A 12,249-nucleotide genomic window follows, 5' to 3' on the forward strand; every position below is an offset into this window, starting at 1 on the left:
AAAACAATGTTAGACCCTGCTCATTAAAATGCATGTGGCATCTTACTCTTTAGTGAAAGCCTTTTCTTGTCTTTGTATGTGTGTGAACCTAAAAATAAGCAAATCAATGTAGGAGAGTCTGATTGATATTCACTTCAGAGGGTGGAAGTGGGAGAGCCTGGGCTCACCACAGCACTCTGTGGGCTTTTGTTCCTGGCAGGTTGGACAGGCCTTCACTGTGAGGATGACATTAATGAGTGCCTTCCACAGCCCTGCAACCAGGGGATATGCATTCAGAATGATCCAGGCTATGGCTACACCTGTTTCTGTTGTCCTGGATTTGTGGTGAGGCTCCCCACCTTATTCCCCATCTTCCGTCTGTTTACTTTTTTTTTTATTACCCTTTACCCTCTTGCACCCTCAACTATTGAGTCCTTTTTTGGCACTGACCTATTGAACTGTTAAAATGTGTCATACCCTTTTTCTTTGTTGTTTATAGTCCAAACATAATTGATGTATTCCCTTTTTAAAGCAGGTAAATCAAATGCCTTTCTCACACAGATAGCAGGACTTGACTTTTCTTTTACTACAACTACTACTACTTTATGTTTCTTAGGAAAAAATACAACAGATTTTTTATCTTAATGTTGCACGTTAAAATGAAAATAATCTGAATTTGAGATGTCAGAAGTCAGATACTATCTTGCATCAAATGGGTTCTACAGTAGTTTTTTTTAAGCCTTGTATTTGTTACATAATCTTAAGTTCCCTACTTAATGCTAACTTAATTATTCAAGCCGTAAACTTTATATCCCATTTAGCATTGCAGAGGACACATCTGAATGCTGTTTATTTTCCATACACAGGGGAGGAACTGTGAGCGCAACTATGATGATTGCCTGTTGAATCCATGTCCAGAAGCATTTTCTTGTGTAGATGGCATCAACAAGGTCAGCTGCCTGCCTCCTGTTACGGATGCTGTTCCCTTGGCGACTGTAGTCAAGAACACCACTCGCGGCTCCACAACCAGGGTGCCAACGCCAACACTCAACACGACATCGACAGCTGAGCAATCCACAGGTACACAGCACACTGTGCATGCATGTTGGGTATATTTAATATTATATTTAATGCTACTTTATACTTTAACTCCACTACAAAAGCTATAATCACAAGTTACTTTTTATTGGGATTGGGATTTTAAGTTTAAAAAAAAACCTATAACTAACTACTTGAATCTAAAGTAGATAACCTACCAGTAGCTCCACCTTATCCAACGTCAGCAGTAAAATGCTGCTTACACATTTTTACATCATACTAATAACACTGTTTTACTTATGATACTATATTTATACCACTGTTGATTTGATTAGATTAAATATCGGTAAGATGGTTTTGAATGCAGGACTTTTATTTATAATGGAGTATTTTTACACTGTTTACTTAAAGGAATATTTTCCCAACTTTAAACCAGCTCTGTGTCATCTTGGTGTGGACATTGTGTGTGGATGAACGATGTGTGGCTTCCCTTCTTGGCGCTGCTCTCCGCAGAGCGAAACCACAGAGATCTGCCACAATCCGCTGGTTGTTGTGCGGTTTGATGTCGTTTTGCGTCATATGGCACTAAGATTACACAGAGCTGGATTTAAATCAGTAAAACATCTCTTTAAGTAAACAATCTAAATACTTCTTCCACCACATTTACGCATTTACAGTATGCAGCAGTACATACATTTAAGAAGTTTCAATTTTGCATCAGTTCAAATTAGTTTCTCGTTTTTGAACTGTTTAGGATGTTTCTACATACTTTTGATAAGTTTCTTGTATGAGGAAAAACTTTAGATCAATATGATTATGAATGAGATTTATATACTGTAAAACTGACTCAAGGTTTATGGAATTGTTCTGAATATGGCAGTGTATCAACTTAAATGTTTCTCAATTAAGTCATTCAATGAAGCTCTCATTACTACAGTATCCTATTGCTTCTATTCACATTATGTGTGCAAGAAAGTGACACTAATTTTTTTAAACTGATAAGCCATTACACCAATCAATTTGTACTGAAGGTGGTCCAGGGAGATATATATATATATATATAAAATATTTTTTTTTTTACAAATTACAAAGCTATCCTTCCCTTGTCCTTCCCACTATACTGTTTTGCTGCACAAGGTTTGCCAGTTTCGAATAAGAGGAGACTCCCACTGTGTTGGTTCTCCAAATGTGATTTTAGAGCCTTTGGAACAGAGCAGGCAATGACATATTGGGTCTGATTAAGTGATTGCTGTAGTTTGTGCAGCTGTGGTGAAAGAAAATTGAAAAAAAATTGTATTGGCGACTAAAGTGCATTTTCTATTTCTATTTGAGAACAAGAATTTGAAAGAGTGATAAGTCCAATCAGTATTTGGCTCTATATCCTTTAACACTAAAATAAAGACACAGGACACAATATGTTCTATGTTATTGGTATTGGATTCAGTCATCTATGTGAGAGGAGGAATTCGGAGTACTGGGCAGATTGTTACTCCTTGACAGATGAGGTCTGTCTACCTTTGAAAGTGTTCACAGAGCTGTAAAACAGACCTATTGAACACAGACGAGCTTGAAACAATTCAGTGAGACACTCTGAAAATCACTGTGGGCCAAACATAATGGAGTCCGCCCCGCTGCAGCTGATCCAGCTCTCTTCCAGTGCATATTGCATTGGTTTGGAGAGGGTTAAATATAGACACAAGAAAGAAAAACATACCCAAGCATCTACACACCAAAACATCTCTTCACTCTTTTACATATACGTGCATAATCAAAGTAAATAAGTTTTAAAGTAAGAGGACCCAGAAACTCACGAGTTTATCTAACTAGGTCACAATCTAAACACATGCAGTGCCCCTGGTGCTGCTTGAAATAGACTCAGACAGTGCTCCTTTAAACCTAAGACTGCTCCACAACCTTTGAAAAATACCAAGTCAATGGGAATTTAAACATAGGGGGGCTAGTTAATATGGTATACTGACAGGACACTATTTTATCTTAACAACTAAAGAACATCTAATAAAAATGAAATTTTGATGTAAAAAATGTATTCGGTTCAGTTCACCAAAACTAGTAGCTACAAAAAAGAAACCTTATTCCACAGATTGAGATGATTGTCTTCCGTTGTTTTTTTTGTCATCACTATACTTTCAATGTTGAGGTCCACAATATTTAAGCTGTACAATATGAGAGCTGATGGGAATCTAGAGAGGACACTGCTGGTGGAGGGAGGCTTACTGCAGCTAAGCCACGATTTGGTTGACTTTCCTGTGAGTGATCACCACAGTACAGGTGAAGCTGTTATCTGTTGCTGCCACGTGTAGCAGAAATGAAATTACTTAAGCTTCTCAAAATCAACTTGATGAGTAAGAGGTTAGCCAGAGGGTCCTTTCAAGCATGCAGCACCTGTCTTGGGGCAGCCACCTTTGTAACCTTCAGTTTAACATGCATGCATTTGTTCTGTGAGGCACTAATTTGTGTTAGCATGTTTGTTTATCATTGAGTTGGCAGGGCCTGATTAGTTTGCCTATAACCATTTTGATATATTCAGGGACACAACTTTGCTAGTGAGTCATGATGGCGTCCGCATGATGTGCACAGTTATGAATATTCATGAGAAAAATGCTCCTCGAGATGGAAAAAGCAGTGTCTAAATTTGTCACTTCAGCTGCAGCTTATGGCCTCTGTACTCCTGTACAGTAACTGTCAGTGCAGTGTGTTGGAGTCATTTAATCAGTTATTTTTAAAACCAGACAAAAAAGATATGATTAGAAAAAAGCCATATTATATTTAGGATTTTATTCCTCTGTGTATGTCAGCAGTATAATAATATTCAACTAAATCTTCTTACATCACATATCTTGAATAAAAGACATTTTTTGCCAGTTTTGTAGGTACAGTACAGAATGACCTTTTGGCTTCCCTCAGGGCTCTGAAATTGCAAGTGTCCAAGAATGGTCCTCAGCAGTATTTTATCTCTGTCCTGTGACAAGTTCAATCAGTCAGTCTATTACCTTACCCCATAAATCAGGGATGAAACGGGGCTTACGTCCTGCCTTTTTTTAAATAAATGGGACATTGAGTCTGTATCAATTAAATCTCACCGCCCAAAGTCTATCTTCATAAGTTCACATTTCTCCAAATATATTTTTCTAGTGGAATATCTTGTGCATACAGTCTGTGCTGCAACATTGTGCTCCACCTTTCTAAGTTACATTAAATAAGACGAATATCAATTTTCTCACCTCTTTCATGGACATGTATTAAGACCGGTCCTAATTAAATCTGATCCGAAAGATTTATATCAAGGAATATTCTCACTGTGATGACTTTTGTCCCCCATTGAAACTAGAAAAGTTTTTGAACAGAGTGCAGTAGTGACAAACTCCTTGGTCAGCATTATGTTAGCCCTTTTTTTCTCTTAAAGCAGTAAAGAAAATACTGATTGTAAAAGTGAAAAGAAATTAGGATACTGTTTAAATTGTACACAGATTTGTTCATTTAGATTGCACCAGTCTCACGTTGCCAGACCTAGCGCTGGAGTATGATTTAGCCCGACTAGTTACTTGAGACGTGGATGAGACATTCTGGTATGAGAATCTACGGTAGCGGTAAAAACAAGAGACCTTTAGAGGAGAGATTGAAGCTAACTTCTAATGAGGTGTGATACTGCCTCCTGGCAGCAGCCTCAGACTGCATCAAAGACTACATCAGACTAAACAAGGCTTTAAAATTAATGAATAGCTTTGTCTCTGAGGGGTAATTTTCCATCATCAGCATTGGCAAACCCCATTGTCAGGAGTGAAGCAGTAGACAGCCCAGCGTTGTTGCTGTGTGCATTTATCCTCATTAATTCACAGATCACAGTAGGTCTGCTCCCAATAATTGTCTTCTTTTTTTTTTGTCAGAGGATTTCCCGTAGGGTATTGGTCATATTGCTCTTTGGAGAAAGTGTGGGTATTTAGGTTAGCTTGTTTGCTAAATGCCCTGAGGGGCCCACTGTCAGATCAAAGGGGGTGTAGCCTATTGGGACTGGACGCGTAACAAATATTGATAAAGGTCTTATTCGCGGCTGCCCGATTAATCATGGCAACAACTTTAAAGGAGCTTTAGTGATTTCTCTAGTGTAACGATTTTATTTTTCAGACAAGAACAGACAGAGCATGAGACAGGTGCATCGAGGAATGCTTTTAATTTTAACAGGCTCTCTGGTTTGACTTTTCTGCAACAAATTGCACCACTTCCTTCAAATGAGAAATATATTGAGCATGAGCACCTCTAATGCTTGCCTCCAATTGCAGTCTTTTAAGTTTGTCTGCGTCACTACCCCCAATAAGCTGGCGGGCAGTGGAACTTTTACTGAAATATCCCATAATTGCCCATTCTCATGGATGATAAAAGCCAAGTTATTCCACTATAAAATGAGGCATGTAATAAACTTGTATGAATACGCTCATTTCAGCCAAGACTCCTCTCTCGCCTAATATAGTGCCATTTGCATGCTTCACAGCTTTTTGGCAAATAAGACTATTTACTGTATGCCTGTACAGTGAGCAAAAGAGAAAAAAACGGTGATGTTATCCGAGCCCTGAAAGCCTTTTTTCTGCTTTCAAAAATAATAACTACTTTTTTCCTTCCCACACTAAATTCCTGCACTGTGCTGATGTATTCCATCCATGTTGCCAAGGTTATTTGATGGAAACAACTTTTTTATTGTTTGTTTTAGCTTTATTGTATTATTCTCCTTTTGTATTCGTTGTGTAAGGAAGACTGGCAAAGCAAGCTTTTCATTGCATGGTGTAAGTTTTCTTTACTGTGCGTATGACAATAAACCTCTTGAATCTATTGCAGCAACATGCAGTAGTGTGTGCAACAACAGAATAACTAAACCAAAAAGTCCATATTCGAGCCCCGATGGCAACAAGCATCTTTCCTGCTGAGGTGTCCTTAGCCAGACTTCATTCAAGAGTGTCATTAGTTGATGTTCTGTATCTCACCCTGTGCAGTGACCTCCCTGTGGAGGAAGCAAGTGAAAAGTTGAATTCCCTTTTACAGGGATCAATAGCGAATCTCAGCAGAATTGACAGTTAGATGCATAAACTGCACTGTGTCTTGCTTTTGTTTACACTTTCCCCCCATTTCAGCTTTCTATATATTTTTTTATTTCCCAGTTGCAAGCTATGTTCAGTACTTTGGGAATTCATACCTGGAGTTTGAGGGAATTGAACTCAGCGCATTCAACAACATCACTGTGAGATTTCAGACTCAAGTGACCCAGGGAACTATACTTTATGTGGACCAAGGACCCACTAATGGTGATTTCTTTTTTTTGAAACTCTTCATCCTGGATGGAATCTTGCAGGTAAAACTCAAGTTATATACTGTAGTTATTAGGCATGGATATTGTTCAGTTTTGTAGTCACAACATCAAATTTCCTTATATTTGCCCATGAAAGACTGCTATCACACTGTCAATTTATACAGTTCATAGAGCAGTAACATGAAAAAAATCTCTTTACACTCTGTTTCAGTATGTCTTTTTCTGTAACGAAGAGGTTACACGGATCAATACTTTAATTCATGTTGATGATGGGAAGGTTCACATTGTTAATATCAGGTATGTTCTTTGTTATATTCAATTAACCTTTTGAATCTAGGTGTGAAGATTCTGTGTTGTGGTCAATTAATATTCAGTTTATAGAAAAAGTTATGCTGTTGGAATGTGAGAAAAAAGCATGTTCTATCAGAAGTAAGTTAGTTACATTTTACAGCTTTTAATTCACAAGTTGTATTAACAAACACATCAACCCAGATGCAGTGTGTTATGTATCTGCTTCAGGCAAGAACATATTTTCTATAGAGAAAAAAAGAGGCACATTCACGATAAGCTACTTACAGAAGGTCTTAGTAATATACAAGTTGTGTTCAAATAGTGTTAGCACCTCAGGTGGTATTAGATATCCCTAGTTATCCACTCATTTCAAGTGTGGCAGACATTTTCTTCAGAGAAAGGCTGTAACTAATACCGGGGGAAGATACATAATTGGCAGGAATCACCAGCCTGCGAATTTAGATGTTATTACGAATGAGCAAATGGGCTTACATTTTAAAGAACTAAAGCAAACGTCAGAATGTGCCTATTAAAATGCATTAGTGATCACTGACCATGTTTTATTGGCTGTTCTAAAGTCTTCATTTGCAGTTTTTCATTACGAAAAGATTAACAAGCAAGAGCCTAGCACAAAATCAATGTTTAAATGATTTAAAGTGAGGCTGTGGCCCCTTTAGTTATATTGTTCCGAAGCACGTGCAATCTTGCTGCCAGCCCTCTCCATTATATTCTGACATGAGGAAGAGTGTGGTTCAGTTTCAAGACAAAGTTTATTATGTATGAGCTGGAAGCTGAAACAATGTGGCTAATGATTAACTCATATCAAATCATTTTACTTTGCTTTTGAGGGGAGTGTATAGAGATTTAATTCAGTGTTGCAAAGAGGCCATTTCATCTTTTTTTTTTTTTTTAAGTTCTGTTCGGTCAGAGTTAATATTTTTTAAACACTCTTCTGTTTTATTAGATTGATCTAAAAGACTGAGATTAAGAGAATGAGAAGTAAATCTATGAAGTTTTTCTGAAGATGAAATTTTAAAATAGATGAGCACAGGTACGTGGCCGTGGCTCAGTGGTAGAGCAGTTGCCTGCCAATCAGAAGGTTGGTGGTTCGATCCTTGACCCTGCAGTCCCATGTCGAAGTGTCCTTGGGCAAGACACTGAACCCCGCTGCGCATCGGAGTGTGAATGATTATCTGATGAGCAGGTTGCACCTTGTACGGCAGCCTCGGCCACAGTGTATGAAAGTTGGTGAATGGTTCCTGTACTATGTTGTCGAGACTAGAAAAGCGCTATATATAAGAACAGTCCATTTACATTAGAGACAAGGTGCAGCTAATACTGTAAGCTACTGAAGGTGATTATGAACATACTGTGCCAAAGGTGAGCAAATGATCTCCTGTGGAAACAAAGCTGAGTGGGAAGGTTGCCTCATGCTTTATGGCAGAAAGCTGCACTGCCCTAAATATGCAAGTGCAGCTAGAAAGGCCTATCAGGTTTAAGGGGCTGCAATGCCCCACCCCTGTTTTTTTTTTTTCTGCAATAAAAATACAACAGCACTATGAATCAATCATAATGTTCCGTACCAACCCCTTGGAGACATTGCAAGAAAGAGAGCTGTCATAACTAGAGGGTTGGGAGTATGGAAAAATGGTTCCTGGTGTCACAAAGCAAATTCTTTGTAATTGTCTGATGGCCGAGTCCGTCCATCTTTGTCTGATTTGACCCAGAGCTACAACACCGTGGCCATCCTCAACGTCACAGCCTTACTCATTATAGACTTTTAATATATCTTCCCGTCAAAGACGCTTTTCAATATGTTAAATAGAAACCCAGTGGGGCTGACTTCTCAAGGACAGTGAGCACAGTGCCCTCTGGCTGCTGGCCAGGCCGCTCTGGCAGACTGCTTCTAAATTAACCGCTTCTCCACGCTGGCTCTAGAGGAAGGACTTTTGCAGCTCGGAGTTAGTGCCCCGAGTGTTTAGCCGGCATATGCAACAGCCTGCAAAGTACAGGCTTAACAAATCAGACTAGATTGCTTCGTGGACCTCCTAACTTCCTCTCAGGGAACAAGGGGTATCAGGAGACACTAGAGAGGAGACTGTGCATCCGTGGCCAGAGTACCCTCAAGCTGCAGATGGTTAGTTCAGAATCTGCACTTAGGTAATTATCTGCTCTCCCCTGTTGTTTCAAAGTGGAGAATTGGTTTTTAGCAATCTATGAATGTCTGTGGGGTGGGTCCAAAATAGTTGTGTGAAGGCGTATAAGATTCCTAGATAAAACAAAATGGAGGTCAGCAGTCACACCTCAGAAAAGGATTATGATCAATGAATGTATGTGAGTAAACAAAACAATTACACACAGTTTTTAAATCTCAGCATTTAATTTTTCACTCTCAGACCACTGTTATATAAAAAAGATTTTGAAATTCCATGTTATCTGCAAGAGGAAGTTGACAAAAACATTTCTTTTCTCATCAAGGCAACATAAGTTCCTTCCTTTTTAACTTGTAGAAATAGATTTTTTTGGGATATGATTTGTGATTATGTAAAAATATTAACTGAAGACCCCTTGTACAACCAACCTCTTCTCCACCAAACTGCATGTTGAAAACATTTAAGAGAACTACAACAACTAGTGTACCTGTGCTTGCTGTACATTTGACATGAAGTGTTCATACTCTTTTATAGACAACACCTGACCCCGTGTGAGGCAGAGCTAACTCTTTCTGGTCATGAGAAAATCAAAAGTACGGCAAGTCATTACTGGTTGGGACACATACAAAGGACAAACCACGTCTTCACAGGTGGTCTGCCGCAACAATATCTATCCAATCAGGTAAGACTGTAGAAGTCCTGAGTAGTTTACCTGCTGAAATCTTAATGCTCTTAGACATACATGCTTTAAAGTTACATGAATGTTGCATACATGGAATATATATCGTTAAAATTGCATCTTAATAAAAAACTGTAAAAGATAGGATAGGACTGCTAAAACAATCAATTGTCTAAATAAAATGTTGTTTTTTCCCTTAGAGAGCGAAACCTTTCCACAACTATACTGGCTGCATTGAAATAATTCAAATTAATAAAGTCAGGAGCTTTTACACATCTGATGCTATCGCCGGCAGGAACATAGACCGATGCAGGTAAAGTAAATCAGTGACTTCATCGTGATCTCTTCTTTTGATTTCATTTTTACCCAGTATTTGTTGTTTTTTATTAGCAAAACATGTTTTATAGTTTTCCTGGGTTTACACAAGAAAAATCACATTAACACACAACACATTAACACACTTGTTTGTTAATATTTTGATGCTTGGATAATAAAGTATAACATAATCACCAGTAGTCACATTTTGCTCTATTTGATGCACTTATTGTGATAAATAACACTTGAGTTTTCCTCTCTGCCTGGGATTGTAGTTAAAAATCTGTCTACTTGGTAAATGACTGCACTTTACATTCCCCCTTATTGAATGTGTAAAATTAGCTGCACAGGAATTTAGTTCATATGTTTAGCCTTAAAAGCAAACCATTCTAATGTTAAATTGGACTTTTGCCCACTTAAATGACTAAAACTTTTGCCCAATTTTACAGAGATACTTTGTATGCTATAGAAGCCTCCACAACAAGTTCTTCCAATTTGACAACTCAGTCAACCCCCCCTGACACTGTGAACACAACAACAACAATGGCAGCTCCCACACAAACACCAAAACCTCCTCTGCATGGACCTCAAGTTTGCCGTGCCGATCTTTGCCACAACGGAGGAACATGTCATTGGCTACAGCTGTCTGGTGGAGCTCTGCCTTCCTGTCACTGCCCGCTTCATTTTACTGGAACTTTTTGTGAGAAAGGTAGGCTTGGACAGTTTAATATATATATAAACACACATACACAGGCAGTGAAAAACTTAAAACCTACTGTACTGTGACCTCCATAGTGGTATCATGAAGAGCCAGCCAACAAATTATGTTGGTTAATATATGCTGAGCCTCTTTGGCTAATAGGTTTCACTATGAGGGAGAATAGAGTGAGCTGCATTAAGAATTTTGAGCGATGTGAATTATTCAGGATATGATTAATGAAATGAAAGATCCCTATAAGCAGCTTGAACCATCGCTGTGTCCATGTTCACCTCCAACGCTCATTGAGAATGAGAACACGACCTTGCAGCACTTGCTCAACATTCAGCTAAAGCTCTAACCCCTGTCCCCACCAAAAATATTTATTTTGTACCAACCGCTCCGACACTTATACTAAGGAGACCACAGTACTAGACACACATACTAAGGAGAATTTCCTTTACAGATTTCTTCTCAGTGCACTTATGATGTAGCTACTTCTCTAGTCATGGATGATATGTACAGACAGTGTAGAAAACATCCTCTTGTATATTTTGCTGTTGTGGTCATTATCTGTCAGTGACAACAGCAGTAACACTAACAATGTAAATAATTGTTTGTGTGCTTGATAAGACAAGCCAAGCTGCTCACAACTGATATATATTTTAGATGTTATGATGGCCATGTTCACTCACCTCTGCACTCTGGCTATATGACTAATTATCCAACATGGTACTACTAATATAGATTAGATATGTTACTACTACTGCTAACTACAGTATATGGGCATGTGTTTTACCTGTCTCCAACCTGTCTCGCTATGTAGGAGGATTTAGGTACATGTAATTATGTTTGCTAATGCCCTCCCCCAAACAGTGATTGACCAATCGTAGTTCAGCATTTAACTAGGAACGTAAAGCTTTTCTCTTTCTCTGCAACTCATAGAGCATTGCACTCACAATGCTGTCAGTCATGGGTTTTAATGAAGGATCTTTTGAGAACGATAGGCACCATATACCATATGTGCTGTACATTTTTAGCCTTGGGAATATGGTAAGCGAAGCAAATACTTATTAGCATTTCAGAGAGTTTCAGCAATGAAATCCAGATTGATCTTCACCTTTACAACCTCTGAACGTGATATAGGCTAATAGCATAATCTTGTAGAATACACGGAAATCTGACAGAAAGTTGCTCAAAGCTAATTTTAACAGCCATTGACATGGTTTAAGCAGCCTGTGTGCATCTTACACCATTATTTGACAACTCTGCCATGTGTTCTAAAAATGCTAATTTACAGGTGTTTAAGTAATCTAGTGAAATGTTATTTGTCTCTTCAGGCACTGTAACAAAATGGTGCTATTTTTAGGACTTCACTCTCATTTGTTTTTCCCGTGGGAGACATCTACGTGCTGCTTACATGACAGAGATTCTGCTTTGCTAAGCCAATTATTAAATAAGCTTTGGCCAACTTCTTAGCAGCCAGTAGAGAAAAAGGAATATGAGTCATTCATTCACTCATGTATTCATTCTTTTTTTTCCTCACCATTGTACCTCTCAGGTAATTATAGTGTGCCACAAAACATAATCACAGCACATAAACTCTTTGCATTGACATATTGCCTGTGTGACAATGTGTGAGCTTAAGGCTAACCTTACTCATTGGAAATTAACCCTGATACGCCAAAGGTGCATAATACCCTGACTGTGTGATGTTATAATGCATACTAATACAATATATGCAGTAAATTCTCACCACCATACCTATAAAATGAATCCT

At 38.4% G+C, this 12,249-nt stretch overlaps 1 protein-coding gene across 5 annotated transcripts in view; it reads left to right on the plus strand.

The window, feature by feature from the left end:
- eys (eyes shut homolog) overlaps window positions 1-12,249 on the plus strand; it is a 174,358-nt gene that overhangs the window by 105,840 nt on the left and 56,269 nt on the right. For all 5 annotated transcript variants that reach the window (XM_028603256.1, XM_028603257.1, XM_028603259.1 and 2 more), the window contains 7 exons: window positions 200-324; window positions 846-1,059; window positions 6,186-6,376; window positions 6,546-6,631; window positions 9,313-9,460; window positions 9,658-9,770; window positions 10,222-10,481. In XM_028603256.1, the coding sequence (XP_028459057.1) occupies window positions 200-324; window positions 846-1,059; window positions 6,186-6,376; window positions 6,546-6,631; window positions 9,313-9,460; window positions 9,658-9,770; window positions 10,222-10,481 (1,137 nt within the window). The remainder of the gene's footprint in view (window positions 1-199; window positions 325-845; window positions 1,060-6,185; window positions 6,377-6,545; window positions 6,632-9,312; window positions 9,461-9,657; window positions 9,771-10,221; window positions 10,482-12,249) is intronic.

Source organism: Perca flavescens, chromosome 17, assembly GCF_004354835.1.
Source record: "Perca flavescens isolate YP-PL-M2 chromosome 17, PFLA_1.0, whole genome shotgun sequence".
Lineage (NCBI taxonomy): Eukaryota > Metazoa > Chordata > Actinopteri > Perciformes > Percidae > Perca > Perca flavescens.